Below are 24,041 nucleotides of genomic sequence, written 5' to 3'. Positions count from 1 at the left end.
CGTCACCTCATAGCGTATTTCTGAACGATTCTGAATGAATCTATTTTAGTGAACGATTCTGAATGAATCTATTTTAGTGAAGCAAGGGATTCAAAAGAAAAGATTCGCGTTACTGGGATGAATCATAGGTTCTGGTAGCCACCACCATCAAATACCATATATTATCTATTGTTGCTAAATGTAAAATCTTAATTAACAAGATAACCTTTCATATTCAGACACAGACTCTTCCTCTTCAGCCATCGTCGACAAATAATCTCTCCACGGAAACTAAAGTAAACAATTAGGTTTTACTGGGCTCAGTGCACTGTTGAAACTGCAGCGTTGTATTGCAGCATTTTGGATAACTTTTCCGTCTTACATTTCTTTTGTTTGGATAAAAACCCGTCTATTAAATGTAAACGAAGGTAACGTTAGCTTGTAGGATGTCATTTTGGAACTGAAGTGCTTCTGTTGTTGTTGCTCGGCAACAAGCGTCGTAAGTTTGCTTGAAGTTTCTATGAGGGTGTAACTGAAGTTTGAGGCAGTTTAGTGGATCGAATCATTTATATGATTTATAATTCCTTACCTATTTCCTGTTTTAAAACCCACTCATTTTAATGGATCTGCACATTTCTAGACTATCAAGATGACTGAAGTCAAATGTTTAAGGAGAGAAGCTGGCGACTCAGTACTCGAATGGTCTTGTAAAAAAAAAGGTGAAGATTTCAACATTTGTGGTCGCTGTCAGTCGTGTGTCCTCTCTCAGAAACTGCACCACTACACCCAGTGGGTGAATAAGACTGGAGGAGCATCTCAGAGGAGGTTTCTCACTGGTATCCTAGTGCGGTGCCACAATCTTCAAATCCTGGAGCATCTTCAGGGTGTTTTACAAGTGACATCAGGGAAAGATTTCACTTATTCCAGGTCCAGAGCTTTGCCCAGCAAACCCGAGGACACCATATGGAGGATGGATGGAGCTATGGACACAAAACTGCATGGAATGGGCATGTTGGAAACCTGGGAATGGTTTAGGAAGAGCCCAGACTCGACCAAGTCCAAGTATGTGCTGGGGCTCTTGTCTTTATGTGACACCCCTCTTTTGCACATGTTAGCAAATTTGGTGCATATCCTGATTGTTTGGGAGAAACACAAATTTCTTCAATTCAGCAATGCTGGTAAGAATCCACATCACCAACTGAGCAATGGTCATAATAAAAGGCATCACAATAATCACATTTAAACAAAAAGCATTTTTAGTAAATGGCACTTTAATCAGTAAAGGCACTACTTTACATTAATCTATCAATGGTTGTAGATGAAGTACCACAATACTTCAGCTCTGTAAACAGTTCTTATCAAATACTTTGAAGGTTTTTAAAGGGACAGTTCACCCAAAAATGAAAATTCTGTCATAATTTACTCACCCTCCTCAAGTTGTTCACCACTACTTGTTCACAACTTCTGCAGAACACAAAAGAAGATATTTTGAAGAATGTCAGTAACCAAAAACAGTTTGGTTACCGACATTCTTCAAAATATCTTATTTTGTGTTCAGCAGAAGAAAGAAATTCAGTGACTAAATAATGACCGAATTTTCATTTTTGAGTGAACTATCCCTTTAAACATCATCTTGCCTGATTATAGATATTTTTGCAGATCTCTCAGTTACAGAGTCACGCGTCTCCTACCATTCAGATGACCACCCGGATCTGGATCTTCTCATCAAGGCATGTACTTCATATGAGCCAGCTGATCTCCCTCGAGAAGCTCACCAGGGCAGTCAGACAGATGTCTTAAAACAGGAGCACTCAGAACAGAGTAAGTAGTGAGCTCTTTGCATAAGTGATTGGATTTAAAAAAAAATGTATGTTAAAAAGTAAATATTTTTATTATATTTATAATTGAAACCAGGCCATGATTCTGCTGATGATAATATAATACCGTTCAAAAGTTTGAAGTCGGTAAGATTTTTGAAAGTTTTTGAAGTCTCTTATGCTCACCAAGGCTGCATATTAGATAAAAAATACAGCAAAAAGAGGAATATTGTGAAATATTGTTAAAATCTGAAGCTGAATTTTCAGCAGTCATTACTCCAGTGTTCAGTGTCACATGATCCTTCAGAAATCTTGGGTGCTCAAGAAACATTTCTTTATTAATGTTATAAATATTGTTACTTAAAGCTGCAGTAGGGAGTTTTGAGAAAACGTTGACTTAGCCTGAAAATTTGAACAAGCACAACTTACAGGTCCCACCCCCTTGCTCTCTGCTGCGCTACAGCCCTCCCTCCACAGCTCGTCCTCCACAGCGGAGCCCGTCGTGAACGCGCAGGCTAGTAAACAGGGCCACACATAACGACGGATAAAAAGTTATATGGCACATTCACTAATAGGGAATAAACGTCAATAATATGCTTTACATTGACTATGGCCGGCCCATACTTTGACTACAAACTTGGTCCTCAAATCATTATGTATTTTGCAATAGCCTACATAACTTTATAACGTTGCACTCTTTCTATAAGTTATAAATAGCTAGTAAGATAACGTTAATATAACGGTAACTAACGTTACAGTATGTAAGTAATTATTCTAGCGATATATAATGCTAGATAAGGTGCGCTAGTACATTATTTCAGCAACATGACAAGCCAGTGAATTAGCAGGTTTCAATTGTTGCTTAGCAGAGTGCGTGACATTTTATCTACATGTTATGCGGCTAGAGTTTTGACACCGAGTTAATGGGCTCTGTGTAATTCTTTCTTTTTCGCTTGGTTATCGTCATCAGTCTTTTTCCTTTTACCTCTTTGTTTTATGAGCAGGTGTCACTCGAGAATTGGCAGTTTAGGTTGTTTCTCCGTCATAAGCACAGCTGCAGCTCGCCGGCAATCTTGAGTTTGAACGACGGCTCGCGCTGTGCAAGAGAGGGGTGTGATCAGCGCGTACACGAGCGTGATTGACACTGCTAAGACATTCCTCCTGGCTCTGATTGGTTGTTTCTGACCGGGAGCGTGTATTTCTTGCAAATGGCAATAGGACCACTGGGAGGAGCCAGAGGAGCTTGATTTTTACACAGATTATCTGTCTCATATTCTACTGTCAGGACATAATGACAGTTTTAGCAAATACATGTTTTCAAAAGTTACCTACAGGAGCTTTAACCCTCTTGGTGCTCTTCAGTCACTTTTGACTGAAAATCTTTTACATTTTTTGAAATTTTAAAAATCGTAGTTTCATCGGAATGGTCTGAACCGGAATGGCACTTGGTATATGAACACACACAAAAATTGAGGGCATGATTTGAAAAGTCTAAGTGGTCGTAAAAAAAAGAAAGAAGTCACATTGTGGTCTTCGTGGTCCAAAATGACCGGGATAGGAAATGAATGGGAAATAGGCACAAATACAGAGAATTTTTTGTGTGTACAATCTACAAATCAGCCACGATGCAGAAAAAAAGCACACAACAGTGAAGTGGTGAATCTCTAACACATCAAGAGTGCAAAACACACTCACACACATACACAATTTTTCTTTTAAAATGATTTTCAATGGGAAAAAATGGATCATAATTATTGCATAAATATTAATTAGTACCATAAAAAGTTAAATTTCAGGGGTTTGGTTTCTTTTGACCGCGAAGACCACAAGTGTGACTCCCAAATGAGGAGCACCTTGACTTTTTCCATAAATTATTGGATATTTTATATTTATTTAAAAAAGTAAATTCAATTAAAAGTAAATTACATTTATATTTGTAAGTGTTTGAATTTATTCAAGTCACCCATTTATTTGACAGTAAAGGATGCCAAATCTCTCAAGAGTATCTGTCATGAGGTTGAGCTGGACATGCAGAATTTAGACCCCTGGAACAAAAGAAAAGGGAGAGATTCTGACTCCGACAATTCTGATGATCCTGATCCTGCCCTCACCGTCGTCCCCAGGTCTTCAAAATCTCTGTCAGGGGTCAGCCGTCATAAAGATTTTATCCGAAGACTGCCAGTCGACATTGCAAAGATAATGTTGGGTAAGTCTAGTTTTCCCACTTGTCTATGAAGAGTTGACTGTTTAAACTTAACGTGAGAATTAAGTATAAACCGATTAGTTTTGGACTTAATTCTAACATGAATTCTGCATGTCTGTCACTGTTCCCAGCAATACAAAAGTGAAACAAAATAAATAGACTAACAACTTCTTCTTTTTTTTTTCAAAACAGAAACAATGGCCTCCCTCTCTTTCTTTTCTCTTTCCCAGGTGTTATAAGTTGAGCTTGACTGGTTCTTTTGAATTCAGATGCTTTGTTTCACTCGTCGTTATACTGTATGAGTGCATGCTTCGTTCATGTCATTTGTAAGCATCACTGTGTTGTTCTTTTCAGACCTGTGAAATAGTCTAGTCTTGTGCTGCTATGGAGACAACTTTATTGCCTGTGGACAAGAGGGTTAGGTTGACTCAAAAAGATACTGTATCTAGAATGTACAAGACCTAGCAACTGAACCTAAACTGAAACTAAACCACAGTCATGGCAACCAATTTCTTTTCAAGAGACCATCTATAAATAATTTCGAAATTTTAGGGAAAATTACTATCAGAAGTACTTGCATTTAGTTTTTAATCTATTTTTTATTTTTTTGTTGTCATTTACACTTCTAGGGCTTTTGGATAAGGTCTCACTGTACAACTGCAGGTGTGTGTCCAAGCACTGGCAATGGCTAACTGATGAGATCTTAACTGAGGTGGAAGTAAAGAAGAATGTTGAGAAACAGGCCATGATTTTGCAAGTAATACATGTCAAAAATCATATATATATAGTTTATTTTGTTATCTCAAAGATATCAAATATGTCACAGTATAACCTGCAGTTCAGTTGGTAAACATGGTAGCACCATTTGGTGTTTGGTTTTAGCAATGGCAACTGCATGGATTCGAATCCCAGGGAACACACAGTCTTCTGATCAATTATATACCTTCAATGCACTATACGTAGCTTAGGATAAAACATACTAATATTGTGAGTGTGTTCATTTGGTTACTTTAATAATAATCTGTCTGTGTTTTTGTCACATGAAAGTAGCTCATATAACTTTGTTCTAAATGTTACAGTTCTGATCATTTGTATGCATTTTCAGGGTAACTCAACATCTAAGGTCAACCCGGTTTATGCTAAGATCTGTGAAGTTTTAGTGCCCATCAGTGAAGGGCACAAGCAGTTTCAGCATGGAGAATATTTCCTCAAACATAAGCTGGTAAAAAAGCCACTTTTTGCACTCTGCATATACATATATACAAAGTTCTTTCATGAAACTCTAAATGGCGCAGGCTGATCCTTACTGTAAGTCAATCTGTTTGCAATCACATCGTATTATATAGGGCACAGCTTATTTGGCCATGCCAAACACTTGTCATGACAGAAATGTATATTTTTAATCTTCATTATAAACTTAGATTTGACTCTTTTGGTGTTTTTAGACACAAGAACAGGATTTGGATTCTACCTACAAAGGCTTTATAACTAAGACAGTCCAAATGGAAGAACGCAACGTGTACTGTGGAGTGTATAACATCTTGGTCCTGTTGGAAAGGTAGAATTTCTGTAGAAAATATGTTGGAAAATACTCTACAATACATTTATTAAACATATAAATGTATTTAATATAGCTAATTCGTATGTATTATATCAAAGTTTTAGAACTTCCTGTCATTTTCTCCATATAGAGAAGACCCCAGTAGAGTGATACATTATGCTGGGGGGCAGTTTGTGGCGGTTGGCTCCAGGGATCGTACCATCAGGTTCCTGCATGTCGCGTCACCCAAAGAGGTTCCTTTAGTGATCCAAGGACATGCAGGTAGTGTAAGAGCAGTTCTGGTTTGTGAAGAGAGAGACCTGGTTATCAGCGCCAGCTATGACCTCAGTATCAGGTTAGTCAGACTTTACTATGGTCGTTTAACAAACTAAAGTCATAGACAGCAGTAAAGAATGTTGTGCTTTATTTCTGTACTCCTGTACTCAAAGGTGCTGGAACCTGAAGACAGGCGTATGTACAATGATTTTTCATGGACATTTTGGCACTATAAACTGCCTGGATTTGTACGGAGATAGGCTGGTGTCTGGAGCCAAAGACTGTAGAATTAGAGGTAGGAGGTTGTGACCTGTAATATACCTGAAGGCCCATTCACACTAAGGATGATAACTATAAAACCATAAATAAAAAATAAAAAAACTTTAATAATCGTTTTAATGAGCTTTGGGAAGTCCACACCACAACTACAGTATAACAATAAAGGATACAAAAGTAACGACTATTCACAACTATAATGATGCTAACAACACCGTTATCCTTATAATTATCTTTATAATCCTTGTTCTTGATGTGAACAGGCCTTTTAAAAGGGTCTGGATCTATACATTTAAATCTTCAGTGTGCAATTTTAACTAAAACAACATCTAATTTATTTGTATTTTTGAGGCCTGAAAAGATTATTGGAAGAAGGAAAATAGACAATTGCATATTTATGTACAGATTTTTTTTTTTTTAAGTTAAATAAAATTGAGTAATATTTTGAAAAATTCCGTAAAATATGTGTTTAGGGTCGGTAAGATTTTTTGTATGTTTTTGAAAGAAGTCTGTTATGCTGTATTTATTTGATCGTAATACTGTGAACTATTCTTACAATTTAAAATATGTCTTTTTTAATACATTTTAAAATAAATTTTCTTCAGTGTCGCATGATCCTTCAGAAATTCCAATGTTGATTTGCTGCTCAAGAAACATTTCTAATTATTATCAACATTAAAAACGATTGTTCTTCTTAATATTTTTGTGGAAATCATGATACTTTTTTTCAGGATTGTTTGATTAAGACAAACTTAAAAAAACAGCATTTATTAAAAAAATTCTGTCGTAATATAAAAGTAATAATATCTCACAAAAAAAAAAAAAAATCTTACTGACCCCAATCTGTTGAACAGTAGTGTGTATTTTCTGCGTGCTGGTACATCCCTACACTGCCATTAGTGAATGTGTGTTATTCTGGCCCAAATGATGCACAATTGCCACTCTGGCACTCTACACCAAGAGGCCAAAGCCAGTAGTTTGTAAAAGTGTTTGTCTATGTGTGTATTGATCACAGTGTGGAACCTACTGACGGGGAAGTGTGTTGAGAATCTGAAGTTTAAACACCTTAAACCAATCATGTGTGTGAAGAGTAATGAAACTCTGGTGGTCAGTAGCTGTGCTGGAGGTCAGATCAGGGTATGGAGCATAGAGACGGCATCACTTACAAGGGTGAGAGAGATGCTTTGTGATCTTTTTGTGTGTGTGTGTGTGTGTGTGTGTGTGTGTGCAATCGCTAGGACACATTTCTTAATACTTAGGTCACTTTTGCAAAACTCTTCACACAGTTAAGTTCTCATAACCAACTTTCAACTTGGCACAGCAGTAATCTCTGTCATATTCAAAATGCACTAAAACTACCAATGTCTCAAGTCAAGCCATTCTTCCATAACAATAGCAAAGGTTGTCACCCGACAAACACACTTAGTCATGCATAAAACAACAACCTAAAAACACTAACAACAGGAAGCATTATACAATGTTTTCTTTTGTAAAAATGTATTTAACAAAACAAGAATGACTCTCTTCACTGTTTAGAATTCACTGCACTATGTTTCATGGTCCATGTTTAAATTGCAGTACAAAATTATTCTTCAGTTTTTATTTTTGAATAGACGGTAATGAAATTGAAAGACTAATACCTGTGTTGGTGTTCAGCTACATTTAATTGTTTTGATAATATTCCATTATTTTAGATTCAGAATATATTTCAATATGGCATTACTGTAGAAATGTGTTTTGTATTATGTTTTGTACTTACAGTAAGTTTAACTAAATAGTATGTATGTGCAAATGGTCCTGTAGGTAGGTAGTACACACAGTTTTGGTAGTGTTTGTGTCTGAGTAAATAAATAATTTGTTATTTGAAAGAAGTAGCTATTAAATGCATTTTGTCCCAAAGCAATGATAAAGGATCCACAGTTAACCCCACATAGACTGCTGCTGTGCTCACTGTGTGAAGAGTTTTGAAAATGTGACCTAAATATTGATGTATCCTAGAAATTATGTAAAAAAATAAAAAATAAAATACTGAATATACTCTTCTTGTTACAGCAAATCAGTGGTCACCAGGGTGCAGTGCTGTGCCTGTGCTTCGATCAGTGGCATATCCTCTCTGGGGGTTCAGATGGGGAGGTCAAGGCATGGAGCACCAACTGTAGCTTCAAAAAATGCCTGAGGACCTTCCAGCATCCAAAGTGACAAAACCAATCAGTGACCGTACAGCTGGTCATTCTAATCAATAACTTTTAATAGCATGATTGTGCACTTTCATAAATAATCTGATATCTTGCCTATTCTCAATTATTTTCTTTAGAGAGGTGTTGACCATGTCTTTCCTGTTCCTGCGGCTCATTACAGGCTGCATGGACGGAAAGATCCGCATCTTCAACTTCTTAAATGGAGACTGCCTGAGAGTTATAAGGACAAACATGAAGCAATGCCCTGTCCTTTCTCTACACACACACCACAACACGTGAGTTTACCCTGTATCCAGACATATTACTCAATTTTATAAGCACAATTTAATGATGCTGTTCTTTATTGTAATGCTATATTATCTGAAAAAGATTTTTGTCATGCTGTCAGTGTGGTCGTAAACACCAGAGGGAGTATTCTGATGCTCCAGTTCGCTGAGGTTCACTGGGACTACTCTGCCAGTGCTTTTTTTGAGCGGTCCCAGATCTCTCTTGAGAGTGTGCCTCGGACTTCTGAACGGACGACTCAAGGCGGTTCACCCAGCACAAAAAGTCGTTTTCACCGTTTCAAGAGCCTCTCAACCCCCAGTATGCAGCATGCTCGAGGTACCACCTTTCCAAATGCCCTATAGACTACAGTTAAATTGATATACAGAATGTAATTTCTAATCTTGACTCACAATGGATTATGATCATAGATTATGATACATGAAATGAATTGAAAAAATTAATGTTTTCAAAACACTCACGTGCAATAGCGAGTGGCCGTTGATACTGTTTTCTATGCAGTGACATTAGCCAATGATAACAGTGGTGTTTACTGACATGCCAAAGAAGCCGCCCCTTAAACATTTATTATTTCAGACAGAGGGTCAGATATAAATAAATACATATTTATTTGTTTTTTGTTGTTGTTTTTTTGCGCAAAAAAACTTTATTAACATTAGAAGTAAAACGCAAGGAACATATTAAAACAATAATAATACAAAAAATCCATGTTATGACCCCTTTAAGCATTACTATTTCTCTCTCTCATTTTTATATGAGTGGTCCATCTCCTTCCCCTACTGTTTTGTCAGATCTTTTCTTCCATATTGTGACACATTTGAGTGTCTGAGGGCAGCAGTGACTTAGTTCAATCCACCGGTTGTTCATTGGATGAAGGTGGATCTGAATGCGAGCTTGCAACCATTTGTAAGAAAGGGTTTGGGTTTGATTAAACATCACGAGGTCAACATTAAAAAAAGAAACGTAAACGGATGAATCATTCACAATAAGATCAACAACATGCATTTAGAAATTAGACGGGGTGAATTTTCACACTAACATTTCTGTGTTTGGTACCTTCAGATGCTCAGCAGGAGTCCACAAGGGCGGCGACGTGGAATCAGCTCCAGGCTCATCGTCACAACAGGACCTTCATCAACATGCAGTCTGAGTGCCTCACCAGGCCCCGATCTGTTCTCTCAGCAAGCAGTGGATATAAGGACTTTCAAAACCGAGTCAGCCGCACACCAAGCACTGCCACCACCAACTTAGGTAAGAGATTAGGCCAAATGATTCGATATGCAGGTGTTTTCTAGAACATAATTAGAAAATTATAGTTTAAGATGAAAGTTTATGCATGAAATATGAGAATGGATTCCTTATTTAAAGATAAGAAGACTTATGGCACCAAACACTCAGTACTCAGCCAGAGTGAGAAGGCAGCCCGAGACAGGGTGAGAAAGCGAGGTCCTCACCACCCGGTGACCCCTGACCTAGTTCTACTAAGGGCCAGCAGCTCCCAGCAGAGTTTGTGCAGTGACAAGGCCAGGTCCAACATGGAGCTGAACGCCAGGGTGCGAGATGCCTGGGGACCTGATTTATCCAGAGAGACATCATCTCAAACCACCAACAAAAGAACGTCTGAAATCCATGCTCCATTCACTACCCACAGCGTTGACCTCAACCCTCAGGGCTCCTTAAAGTCCAGGCAGACCTGCTTGACACCTCACTCTCTTCCCAAACAATCCCAGAGATCCTTCAAAGTAATTCGGTCTGGCACAAACAAGGTTGACCCTCTGAATACGACTTCCTCGGAAGATGGCAAGGCTCCACAGCGATTGTTTTTGAGGAGAACTTCCATGCCCACACATTGCCATGAAGATTTTAAAATGACCAAAAAGTCCAGTTCACATCACGTCCCGCTAGACCCCTTCAAGGAGCATGGTGTCTTTCAGCTGAGGACGGACACGCAACTGGACGCTTTCATTCAGGAGTGTACCAGACAGCAGCAGAGTCACAAACATGGCAGGGGTGACCAAAGTAAAAGTGTTTCCAAGCACAGCCATTGTCATCAGTAAAGGAAACTAGGTTTCATGAAGGTACTGAAATCTAAAAGCATGACACACTTTTGTTATTAGCTAACCAGACACAACTGAATTCTAAGGTTGATATTTTACTCTATAGAAGTACATAATATAATAGCATAATACAATATTTTAAATGTTATTGTGAATTTGATAAGTTGGCATTTCCTGGGGGAAAATCTAGTAGTTTAGTACATCACAGCTGGTCCAAGTAACTAACTAATACGCAGCTTGTCCCAAAACAAAGATACCAGCTTAATCTGGATTTTCAAACAGGATTCTCAGTCCAATCTGTGTTTTTTACTTCTTGTATATTTTTATGTTATAGTCTTTGACCTCACATATATTTTGATGGATAGATGTTGCATTATATCTATGCAGTTTGAGATTATTAATACATGTCTTCCTTTTGTGGGTTTATTTTGTATACATGTTTTGATGCTAGGGGGCAGCAAAGTGCAAGCTAAACTGTGTCCCACGGAAATCATAAATCATAAGTGATCCTCTCAGGGCGGAACGACGTTATGAACATTATTTGAAATAGTTTTGAATCTCTAAAGGATCTTTATACATTATAATCTTTTTACAATATTTTAAAGTGCCTGTTTAAGAGTGTTTGATCATTTCAGGCAGTGTATCACCAGTTGTATGCATATACAATCACTCTGACTTTTACTCTTATTAATGAGAGATGCTGACAAGAAGTGTAAACATAATTTGCTGAAGTTGGAGAGACATAAAATAAATTAGATTTGCCACACACTGTGAGTAAAGAGATCTTTGAAAAAAAAAATGTTTATCTCCTTCAGAACTGTTGTTTTAAGTCTCTTTGTCTTTAGCTGATTCTTATTAGGGAGCTGTTCTATTTAAAGATTGAAAGATTTGTTGAAAGTAGAGTTTATGTGGCAGTGTCAGGCAATGTAAAGCTGTCTGCTTCAAACAAATGATGTTCATCAAATGAACATCATCTGTTGAGGTTCTCTAACTCTAAAGATAAGCAGTTAGCATTTTAGTGCTGCGTTTTATGCAAGTTGCATCCAGTTATCTTCATTTCGCTTTTGTAAAAATGCAAAATGGCAATCCAGTCAAATAATGAATTATGTCAACATGAAATGAAAATTCCTGCTATCTATTTTCTAAATGCATATTATTGTGAAGACTTCTCTCTGGTGGCATACTGTATGCCTAACTCCTCTGATCATTTAGTTTGCTTAAACTTACAATCGTCAGCACGCTCGCTTTCAGCCAACTGTCTCCATCCTATCAACAACAGACGGATAGAACTAAGTTGCCGCCCTTCATTTTTTTCCCTTTTTTGATAGTTTGATTCATTTGGGTGTCACAATATTAAAGAAAGGATCTGTTGCTATACTTCCATTTCATTGCCACTTTAACGTAAAAGCCAAATGCCAATTTAAATGGATATGAATAAAATCACTTCTGATTTGTCAATGAAATGCAGCAGCCATGAGGTTTTTATCTTGCACAATATGTCTTATTAGCAGTCGTACTTTTGCTGCTTTCAGTGCTACTGTCATCTCTGTTTAACCGTCTTTCTCCCATTGAAAATGAATTAAGAATTCCATTTATCTGGAAATTCTGTAGTGTAAGTGTTTCAAATAAATGCTGCCTATGAAATATGTTTAGCCTCCACCACAACGCAGTGTTTTCTTTGGTAAGCCTTGGAATCAAGCATGGAACAAACATTTTGGATACTTTCGGGCACAATACTTGCTGGTGAGTGTCTTTTTCTTTGATTCACTTATTTAAAGCAAATGTGTTCGGCTAATGTCTAACTACAAAGTGATTTGGAGCAGAAACTAGTTACATGATACCTTTAAAAGTTGGACCTTTGATCCCAATAGTTTTTTGTCCAGCAGCTGTTGATGGCCATCCTGACCAGTTCTTTCTACTTGCCACCTGCTTTCTACCGTTGCCTTCAGGGCATTACTGAAGGGTGTGGATGAGGTTCCGTTCCAGGGAAGATTTGTTTGAGCATTCAACAGCTGTGCAGCAGTGCAGCGGAGGAAGCAAACGGCGAGTGAAAGCAGTGGAGAGTGAGGGGTGGGCTGTAAGTACGAGCAATCACCCCTCACCCCTAAAGTCCCCTCTCTCAGGAGCTCTCTTGTGCTAATTAGATTTAATCTGCAGAAAATTAGGCTTCACCGTATCCCTCTTTTCTCTCCATCCAGTGACTGTGTCTGAAATCGGGGGAGGAGAATGCACTCCTACAAGCCTTCTCAGTGGAGACCGAAATCCTGAAAACCCAGCATTGTTCCCCCAGGTAGCGGCCTTTTTGTCCAGGGTCACCGGCTCCATGGTGAGATAATGAGCGTGAAATAAAAGCAAAGGTGAACAACAGACAGGCTTCATGCAGGAGTGCGCACAAGCCTCCTGTTCCTCTCTGAGACCTGGGGTGGGACATATTGGGGCTGTTTGTTGGGGTGAGGAGGGGTGGATGCATGCAGGAAAGGAGATTTCTGGGAAAAAAGCCTCCGCTTTCTATAAAACAGCTCAGATGTTAGTTGAAAAGCTGAACAATAGTCAGAATCGGTGCATATGAATGAACAGAAGGGCTTGTGATCTCCATTTGACTGAGAGCAGAGGGATTTAGTCATGATGGTCTGTCAAATCACATTGCTGCAAATGTGCTGCATAGATGGAGATGGCAGTTGGAAACACATGGCAGGCGGTTGCTCAGAGGTCCTGGTGGTTCATATTTTAACTCCTAAACCACAGTTTATTTGCATGGCATGTTGACATTTGACAGAACTGTCCACAGGCTGGATAGACATGACATAATGAGGGTATACAGTGCTACTACAATAATTAGGTCTGATTCTGGGGAAAAAATGACTAGTTTATGCTTAGCTTTTAAATGAGCAAATCAAAGCCCCTACATATTCTTTCTCTGTGTGTGTAATTTCATGAAATATTAAAATATAATATAGCTTTTTCCTAATCGAATATCATTTAAAATACTATTTAAATTTAATTTAAAGCTGAATTATTAACAGCCATTTACTTCAATCTTCAGTCTGACATGATCCTTTAGAAATCAGTCTAATGATGCTGATTTAGTGCTCAAGAAACATTTCTTATTAGTAATGTTGAAAACAGTTAAACTTTTTTCATGATTTTTAATGAATAGAAAGTTTTAAAAGAATAGAATTTATTTGAAATAGAAATATTTTGTAATATTATACAGTTTGATCAATTTAATGCATTCTTGCTGAATTAAAGCATTAATTTCTTTTTAAAAAATCGGATCTCAGAGTACTTTTCAACATTACTGTATATATATGTACTTCATTCATGAAACTCTAGAGAGCACAGACTTCTTTATATGCAATCTGCAAGCAATCACATCATTACCGTATGGCGATGACTGATTCGCCTCTTACTCAACATTTAAATAGTCTGGTTCATTGTTTGCTGTAGGCTAGTCCTGCAGTGACTCTGAGTTACTCTGAAACCCTCCACCTCCCCCAGCTCCACCTGCCTAGATTTGCTACAGGATTTATGTATGTCTATTTATGCAGCAGCTGCACATCTTACATGCTCACGGCAGTGTTTGTGTATCTGTAAGCAGTAGGAAGTTCATACTTGCTTTGCAGTAGCTATAATCAAAAGCAGCAGCAGCATAGCAGATCTAGTCTTCTGCAACCAAGCCCATGATGCTGTTGTTAGCACCATGCTGTACTGTTTACACTGCAGCAACTGATAGCAGATGAAAGCGTTATCATTAGGAAAAATATTGAAAAAACAAATATTCAGGGGTCAGAAGAAAAGGGTCAGTGTAGTGCATGATGGCGGGGTTTCATTTCTGCCGCAACATGTGGATGGTTATGTAACCTCAGATTCTGTGTGGGCCTGCATATACAGTATGTACCGTCAGCCACACAAAATGCTTTTTCGTGAGCCTCTTTGGTAAGAACATTTCTGCCAAGAAGATTGACATGAAGTTAAGATTTATTTGAAAAGTTTGAAACGATTCATACTGCAGTCCAGTGTTAGTTCTCCATCTAGAACATTCTCCACATTGTCACAACAAAGGAATCACCATTATAGCGAGAAGCTAACCGTGAGTGTGCGTAATTCTCAACCAGGATGTGATGTGAAAGGAAACACAGTAGAAACAGATGGTTTGGTTTTCTTTGTCAAAACTATGTTTCTCTTTATTTCCTAATAATATTTTCTATGGAGAGAAATGTGAAGCTAAATATCCAGTGGCTGAAGTAAATACTTCAGTCATTGACTAAATATCCTGTCAGGAGTATAATGTGTAACTCTATCTAAACCTAATGACATCACTTAAATACAAAAACAGTGGAACGGAGAAGCCACAGCTTTTCTTTTCTAAGACTGTAAAACCTAGCGAATTGCCTTGCCTGCATATAGAGCTGCCTTCTATGAAAAACTTCACAAGTGGCTGATTTTGGACACTTACACGAGGACAAAGTGCACAAGAGATTTGACTGGACAATTGATTTCTATTACTGTTGCAAAAGTGCGACAGGAATGAGTTCTAAAACCCCCAAATAAATAAGCATTTTTGCAATTCCAGGTCCATTGTCCCAATAGGTTTGGTCTGTGGTTAGCACAAGCTCAAGATATTTTCACGTCTTATTCTACAAAACAGTAGTCAGTAATACCCCAGTAATATTTTTATAAGCTTTTATGGGTCTTAAAAAAGGCGGTCGCTAACAAGGTTAGCCTAACTTTTGCTTTTTACTTCTGCGATTGTATTTAGGCTTTATTTGTGAAGATCCTCTACTAAAAACTTTTAAGAATAAAAACTTGTCACAGAGCAGTGTTTTTAGTTAGCTAAAACTATTACTAACCATTTTCATTAAGTGAAATAAAGATGAAATAAAAATAAAGCTAAAAAAAAAGACCCACTAAATACTATGAGTACATAAATAATACTAAAATACCATGTCACAGAGTTTATTTTCCTGCAAAAATTCAAAAGTCAATGGGTTTTTTCCTTTTGTTGAGGGAACCAGGGTGATTCGAACTTCTGAGTTGGCCTACAAAAATGCGCTATTCCTGCAGCACTCTTGAATGCATTTCTTCCAGTGCAGTGTATTATGGGATTGCCATATGCAATGCAAGAATTTGGCCAAGTTATCTTAAAAGCAGCCTAAATATATACATAGTCCCTATGATGCCTCAAATGCTGCCTACGGTTTTGAAAAAGAGCCATAATGTAGCTGAGAAAACTTCGGTGGATTATCTGCAGCAACCTATAGGAACTCTCGTGTTTCTAGAAGAAGCAGATAGAAGCTGGATCAATTAGCCTTACTGATAAGGACTGAAAACGTCAGCTAAACTTGGGTGGGCAATTATTTCTAATTCCAGAGCTGTACTATTGGACTAATTACCTCCCATCTCATTCATATAGTTAACCTGATTGCTCATTGATTGGTTTTTATCAATGGCAGACGTTGTGTGGTTTTGGTAACTTTAACTTGTTCAAAGAGTCTGTGATTAGGTCAGCCTGGTGGAAAGAAAAGTGTGGATCAAAGAATGCTGTTGGATGGGGTGCTGATTTATTTCTACTCGACAGAATGTTATTTTCAAGTGTCAGTCTTTGTTTTCGGTGATGCCTCCCTGAAGTGCTCAGGTTACCAGCTTATGACAGAACTGAGAGTTTGGTGCTTTTACGGAAGCAAGGAATCGGCTGTAGGTGGCGCCCTTGATCCACACATCCTCAATGAAAATTTCTCTTTGCTGCTGCCGCTTAGAAATGATTTACCAGTCTCATGCAACGGCGTGTCATTATTTCCACATAAATGCGCCGTTTTACTTTGTCAGCTCCCTGTCACTTTAGTACCTCTACCATACAGCCTGACATTTATTCTACCAGATTTCCTCTTAAACAGGAGCATGGCAGATATTTGTCTTTCATGAGCTGTTCATTTTATTTTTTTATGTATTTAAGTCTGTGATTCTTTGGTTGTTTTGTTAATTGTCCGGGTGACACTAAAACGTTGCATATTTATTTTATAAAATAAATCTTAAAACTGATCAGTTCAGGCAATAGATTTCATGGCAGCTTCAGATATTAAGACAATGTTGTAGCAAGCAACCCATGAGTTTAAGACAAGCACCCTATTCAAGAAGATAATATTATTGGTCTTATTCTCAAAGGAGACTTTGGTGTTTTAAAAGGCTCTCAGTTCTGGTGGACCATAGTGACCCAGACGTGTACAGCCGAAAGTGATGATTGTTATAATTTGCCTGTTTTCAAAGGCATAAATACGGAGACGTGAAAGTCAAAGGTGAACTGCATAAAACTTCCTGATCAGAGGGGGGCAATGGAGGGAGGCAGTCTCAAACAAGTAGCCAATTCACACAGGAAAGATTTCCATTTAGCAAGCTTTACTATTTTTTCCTACTGTTAACTCCGAGCCGAAATGAATGGCAGTCTAATTTGAGCAGGCTCCGTCTGTCAGTCTAAGCTACAGGTTAGTTGATGAGTGTTCTGGAATTTGTGTATTCAGGACATTTCCAGTTATTTACCAAATGTTTAGTCAAATAGCGCTGCAGAGTTTTATGTACTACTTTCATGAATTAAAGTATAGCTGACAAATAAAGGCCTGTTCACAGCAACTCAGAGGGAAATTGTATTGCTCTTAGGATGCTCTTTCATAGCTCAGGATTGGTTTCTCTGTTTATACGATATTGTTCTGTTCGTTTAATTTATTTGTTATTGTTTATTGTTGTGTGGAGTTGATTTTGCATAATCATGTAGTCTGTGTTCAGCAATAAGTTCTTAAATATATTTTATTTTACGTATGTTTCTCTACATTCCTGTAGGACCAATAGAAACAGATCCAGTTCAAATGGGACTCTATCTATCTATCTATCTATCTATCTATCTATCTATCTATCTATCTATCTATCTATCTATCTATCTATCTATCTATCTATCTATCTATCTATCTATCTATCTATCTATCTATCTATCTATCTATCTATCTATCTATCTATCTAATATAATCAACATATTACAATGATTTCTGAACGATCATGTGACACTGAAAAATGGAGTAATGATATTGAAATTTCACCTTTGACATCACTGGAATAAATTACATTTTAAAACATATTAAAATAGAAACCAGTTATTTTGAATTGTAATATATTACAATGTTAATGTTTTCACTGTATTTATCAAATAAATGCCGCCTTTTTGAGCATATAAGACTTCTCCCCAAAAAGAAAATCTCCCCAAATGTTTAAAGTTGTGTACAGTATCTCATTGCTGTGTAGGAGAAACAATTGAGACGTTAAAGAAAACTTTTTTTGTTTTTTTTCGCAAAATTCAGACTTGTGAATAAGCCTAGGGCTTACTGCAGGAACAATGTCTCGTAATTACATATTATGTGTGTTTGTACATCACAAAAAAGAAAAGAAAAATATAGCACCTTAAGAACAAGAGGTTTCCCTGGCTTATTTCTGCCCCGTTACTTTTTCAGGGCTGTTTTTGTAAGTCGTGGTAATCGGTGGGATTAGTCCGCTAACACAGACAAAGCGGTCACTGAGCAAAACAGTTAATGAGGAGTGCTATTAGAGACGTCCTAACCTAAGGGCCCGACTCCAGAACTTCATCTTGCTTTAACAAGCAATTTGCCATTACTGCATGCTTGCCGGAGATGTTACTCTTCCTTGGCCCTTAAAGGCACGGGAAACAGAACAACATGTGATGTCATTTAGAAAGATGCACAAAGTAGTTTAGAAAGACATACAAAAACATTCCCATGCTCACACACACATTCACACATGCAACGCATTGAAGTATGAAGATTTTAGCTACTTTTAATGATTGTTATCGGGAGCGCAAGTTACATTGCCTCACTTTTGCCTCAGGAGCTATCAGATTTAAATCCAAGCTGTGTGTTTAAACTAGATTTAACCTATAGATTTAACAATAGGGATTGCAGGCTGTAAGATTTGACTTGACTTCAGTAGAGCTAGTCAATGCTAAAATATATTAAGTGATAAAATGTGCACATTAACCCCATTAAAATGCAATCAGCTTCAAGAACAAACTTAAAATGGATACTATTTTTTTTTTTATAGTTTCATATAAACATTGAGTGAAACTTTAACACACTGTAATGGCTATATCAATTACGTTTCTTTCCATTACTCAAATATGTTTCATGGTTCAGAAGATCAATTATGTTGAGGTTATTAATGTTCTGGCTGGATCTAGGAAGTCATTGATGAATGATTTCATCGTTTAATCTAAATGTCAGTTAACTTGTTGTTCATTTTTCAGAACCGGTTACCCTGTCTGTGACGCCCTCCCCTGATGTGACAGAGTGACACTGTTTAATGTTAAGTCACAACTTCAATGGCCTCTCCACACAGGGGCCCATTGTTCTCTTTGACTGACTTCACTGTTCACCAGTGATCCTTTTCACATAAACTCAAGTGCCACATCAAAAATGGACCATGAGAATGATTTGTGTTTTGAATTAAGTTATTACAAGAGCTCTATTGTCGATTGTTGCAATGTAGGATACAATTTATATGCCAGGACCAGATGTTCGAAAGCCTGTTTTGTGATCACCTCCACCAATCAGGGTGAAGACTTGAAGGTGTTGCAGTTCAAGAAGAGGGTGATGTTGCTTCTGTTGAGAATGGATTCAAGTAAGCCAATGCATAGAAATTGTAGAGCCAAACACTTTTAGGACAGGACATAAGCAGGATTTGCTCATAACATTGTGATCATAAGAACACTTTTTTCTTTGAAAAATGTTGAACTTTGGTAGTCAACTCTTCATTAAGCTCTAATGTTATCTAGTAAGTCAACAGAACAGTTCTTAATGCTTCTGTTACTGTGAATGCTTTAGTTACGTTTGACAGTTTGGGGTCAGTAAGATATTTTTTCAAACACTTTTATTCAACATGGACACATTGAGTGAATCAAAGGTGACTGTCAAGATATGTTTAATGTTACAAAAGATTTATATTTCAAATAAATGTTCTTTCGATCTTCCTATTCATCAAAGTTTCCACAAAAATAGTAAGCATCACCGAATCAGCATATTAGAAATCACATGATTTCTGATGGATCGTGTGACACTGAAGACAGTAATAATGCTGAAAATTCAGCTTTGCCATCACATGAATAAATTACATTTAAAATATATATTCAAATAGAAACGGTTGAATATATAATAATAACAACATATTATTACTGTTTTACGATCACATAAATGCAGCCTTGGTGAGTTTAAAAGAGACTTCTTTTAAACGAATCTTTTGAACAGTAATGCTCTTATAAATGTTCAACATTTGGGAATAAGGGTTGATACACATTTTGAAAAAAAAAAACTTATCAAGACATATTAAAAGATATTTTAACTGGAAAATTAGACAAAAATACCTTTGAACAGGATTTTATAGATTAGACTGTAAACTAGCAAAATCTTGTTTGAGAAAATTGCAGACATAGCAGCGAACAGTAGCAACAGTTACTAAAGTAGGATTGGTCAGAAATGATTCTAAGGTGGGTCTTTGCAAAGGCCAAAGGGTCAATTGCAACCAAAAAATGATTTTTTTTTCTTATTTTTTTTATATTCTACGGACATAGCACTGTGATTGGGTGGGCTTGACTGAGTGCCACTTGAAGGTCCCTGGGGTAGTTCCACTTGATTTAAGGGATTGTTGATGTTTCTGTTGCCTTGTATTTGAGGTTTTCCTGCTTTACTAACTCACTATGATGTTTATTAGTTGTGTGGCTTGAGACAGAGAACTATATAAATCATTTTTCACTACACGCTTATAAATATACTTAATGCAGTAGGTTTTCACATTTTAAACATCCTTTGGCTTTCACATTGTGGATAGAAACATGCGGTTAGCAAAAGGTTTTATTTTCCCAGGACCAAACTATTGGACACTCACACAGTTACGCTGAACCCACTATTAGGGCTTAAGTGTGAGAAAATGAACCCCGGCACTGTTCGCTGAGCAGTGACCCTGAGTCGACAGCTCAGAAAGCTGTGCACCGACATGTGGCATGATGGGTATTGTGCTTGTCATCTTCCCAGTCACAAACACCCCTTAAAGTGCACACATACAGATGCACTCAGAAAGTCAGCTGTTAAAACACTCGAAATTACGCCGATGATTGTTTCCGTGTGGAGCTGGTGGTCTAAAGGTGCCAAGCGGAATGAGTCAGGTCTGTTAGGGAGCTGCGGTGAATGGCATGGATTTCTTAGACTACTGACATTCCTCTCCACTGCGGTATTCACAACCTTCACTGTAATAATCCTCCCTGTTCATCAGGTGTTTTAAATTCATCCCCAGTGATGTGTAATGGACACGTCCACTGGGGAGGGTGAAAATCGCTCCGTTAGGTGCTGGGGCTGTGAGATACGTCTACTAAAATTCTGGAAAATTCTTCAATAGTGACTACATGAAACACATTGAAACAGTTTGTGGCAGCTGTGTGAAAAATGTAAACACTCTGTCTTATAAAATCCTAACGAAGTTGAGATTTGTGGATGACAGAATAGGTATTGAATAAACCTTCCATTTCGTTCAGTAATGTGGGCTTGATGAGAAGTATAGGAAAGAGTAGAGCAGGGCTCAATAATGAGGACGAGTGCGTACAAACTTAAAAACTGACACTTATCCAAAGAGTGACATGGCATTTTTTTTGAAAATCAAACCCATGTTTGTATGCTTTGCAATTGTATACATTCGTTTTTTTTAAGTACAATCAACTTGGATGTTTAAGTCATTTCAACTTAAATTACATTAAACAGACTTAAACAAATTAGTTGAATTTTGTATAACATAAAAAAAGTTGAAAATTGCTTAACTTATTTTGATGAGTTAAAGCAATGCAAAAACATGTTGTCATAACTTATGATCATATAATTGTTTTTTACAGTGTGATGTTTCTTTGATTGTTTCTTTGTATATAAATTTCACCAAAGTAGCGTTATCTCAGTTTTGTTGAAAATGTGAGATGTTATGTGTAGCTGTGAAAGCATTATATATTTTTTAAATTAGTAATTTTCTCTGTTTCTCTGTTCTCTGACTGATATTCTTTTGTTTTGTTGTAATATTCTTTTGTCTTGAATTGCTCGTAAATTCGCTACAAACTATTTACTGGGCCCAGGAGGTATTATTGAAGAAAATTTAAGAATGTATATATATTTTTTGATACTTACAAGAATAAACCCTGATGCTCATCCATTTTATTTGCTTCTCACAAGATACTTGAAATTACTAATAAACATTTGACTACTTAAAGTTTTAAGACTGAGCCTTACGGGTGGGATTTGGTTTGATGGATCATTCAAAGAGATTGTTGGATGTTCACGAGCATTCCAATCTCACGATCCAGAAAACTGGTCTCCATTGTCGTAAAAAAATCATAAACTGTACTAAGAGCTGCCAACACCAGAATGATGTTCCCACACACGACAACTAGCATTTGTCATGTTGTCCATACAACAGAGCCCGACCAGACTTTCAACACAACTCCGCACAGCTGCAAAAACACACACTCAGCCATCTTATTCTTTTGACTTCCTATAAAATGCGCTTTAGTCCACTCATCTCTGACCATCTGAGGAGCCTTTTTAACCAGCTGCCTTTGATGTGGTAACATCCAGATCCACTTTATTCTGAAGTTTGTACGTGTTACCCATGTCCTGTATGATTGGGTGTTTGTGTCATGCACTTTTAATGGAGTCTGTGGGAAGGTAAACATGGGATGTAGGTTGCTTTGATTTTCTTAGTACTAACCAAATAGTTTGGAAAAGAAAATGGAGGTCAGTTTCTATGTTGGCTCCTCTCAGATTTAAATATGTTCTGTGAAAGGACTTTTTGTATTCTGTAACAGCAAAAAGGCATTCGTTTATATAGCTACGACGAGAAAGAGTGGGTTCACGTTTGTGGATTTTAAGTTTTCAGTTGTACACATCAAAGTCATTTTTTACTTTAAAAATTTACATTAAAGCTGTATTTTGTATTGTACTTTCGTGGTGTTTTGCATCCTTTTTGAAGCTTGCTAGTTCCTCTCCTCATTCATTGTAATTGCATGGTAGAACATAACCAGTATATCATTTTTAAAAATTCTCATTTTGTGTTCCACAGAAAAAAGAAAGTCAAGTTTGAGATGACATGAGGCTGAGTAACCAATGACCGAATTTCGAGTGAACTATCCTTTGAATGGTAAGAATATTTTATCAATAGTTTGCAGTATTCTGGTGGAGATTGGGAGTGTGACATTTCATTCTGTGACTTTCCTCCAATTACTCTTGTTGTGTTTGTACAAGATGGCTGAATTAGACTAATGGGACGCAGTTAGAATGCTGAATCATAGAGAGTTTGTACTGGTGTCTGGGACATACTGTGCATCCGTGAACTCTCTTTACTGAAATCCTCTTACTCTCCACTGCCTCGTCCCCTGCTGTGTGTACAGAGACAAACTCATATTCCAGTCTCTGTTATGTGCTTGCCGTCTGCATTGATATGGACTAGCCCTGTATGAGGGCATTAACAGCTGATATATTTAAAAAAAAAACATGGATGAAGGGAGAGATCAGACACCTTTGAAAGTTGCAGCCGAGGTCTCATGCAGCTGCATACACTCGAAGGAGTTCAGAACATCTGGCTTTCACACCAAACCTGATAGTTCTGACTCTAAATTCTGATTAGATTCGCTGCATTCAAAGTCGACACACCTGCGATTGCACTATAAATATTAACATGCCAAATTGCTGCAATGCTAATTAAATTCCTAATTAAATGAACTTATGAAGTTAATTGGTGAAATCATTTTTTATTTGATTATTATTAAAAAAAATTTACAGCATGGTTTATTGTCTTATTAAATGCTTTCATTTGTGACTTCTGTATTTCTTAGAGAAAATTAAGTTTTGGATGCAGTTAATAAAAACATCTGCAAAAATATCATACTTAAAAAGTATGTATATAAATATTGATACATATTTTAATAAATAGATATTAATTATTATAATACAAAAAAAAATCATATTTTATCCCAGATGCAATGGGTTCTACCAATAAACAGCTTTAAAATGTGTCTAAAATTGTACATAATTTAATAGCACATCATTTAAGGGACAATTTTGACCTTAACTGATATACAATACTTTTCTTCTCAATTTGTGGAACACAAAAACCACTATTTTCTCCCTTGATGCCTTTAAAAGCTTGTTCACAGATTCATATCTCTTTTAACATTGTTTATCTTGGTTTTGAAGCGATGAAGTGGGCAAAACCTTCCCAAGACCCACAAATCACTGGTGACTTTTTCCTCAATTTTCTCCGCTCTGAGCAAATGTTTTTGCGGCTGCGTCCGTTTGGCTGTCAGCTTGCTCTGACGTGCCTGTTTTATTG

General features: G+C 37.2%; 1 protein-coding gene across 1 annotated transcript; it reads left to right on the top strand.

Moving 5' to 3' along the window:
* Positions 1 to 594: 594 nt before the first annotated feature.
* On the top strand, positions 595 to 11,126 carry fbxw10 (F-box and WD repeat domain containing 10). The gene is made up of 14 exons (XM_056245448.1): positions 595 to 1,157; positions 1,639 to 1,800; positions 3,775 to 4,002; positions 4,629 to 4,756; positions 5,105 to 5,221; positions 5,445 to 5,557; positions 5,691 to 5,894; positions 5,989 to 6,110; positions 7,107 to 7,261; positions 8,144 to 8,286; positions 8,406 to 8,564; positions 8,678 to 8,892; positions 9,637 to 9,825; positions 9,943 to 11,126. The coding sequence occupies exons 1-14, from the start codon at positions 629 to 631 to the stop codon at positions 10,629 to 10,631; spliced, it is 3,153 nt and encodes a 1,050-aa protein (XP_056101423.1). The 5' UTR covers positions 595 to 628; the 3' UTR covers positions 10,632 to 11,126.
* The last annotated feature ends 12,915 nt before the right edge of the window (positions 11,127 to 24,041 follow it).

The sequence above is a fragment of the Rhinichthys klamathensis genome, unplaced genomic scaffold (genome assembly GCF_029890125.1).
Source record: "Rhinichthys klamathensis goyatoka isolate OS25496 unplaced genomic scaffold, OSU_Roscu_1.1 h1tg000030l_1, whole genome shotgun sequence".
Classification (NCBI taxonomy): Eukaryota; Metazoa; Chordata; class Actinopteri; order Cypriniformes; family Leuciscidae; genus Rhinichthys; species Rhinichthys klamathensis.
The sequence above is the reverse complement of the archived record's forward strand: the minus strand, read 5'-3'. Positions and strand labels throughout refer to the sequence as shown.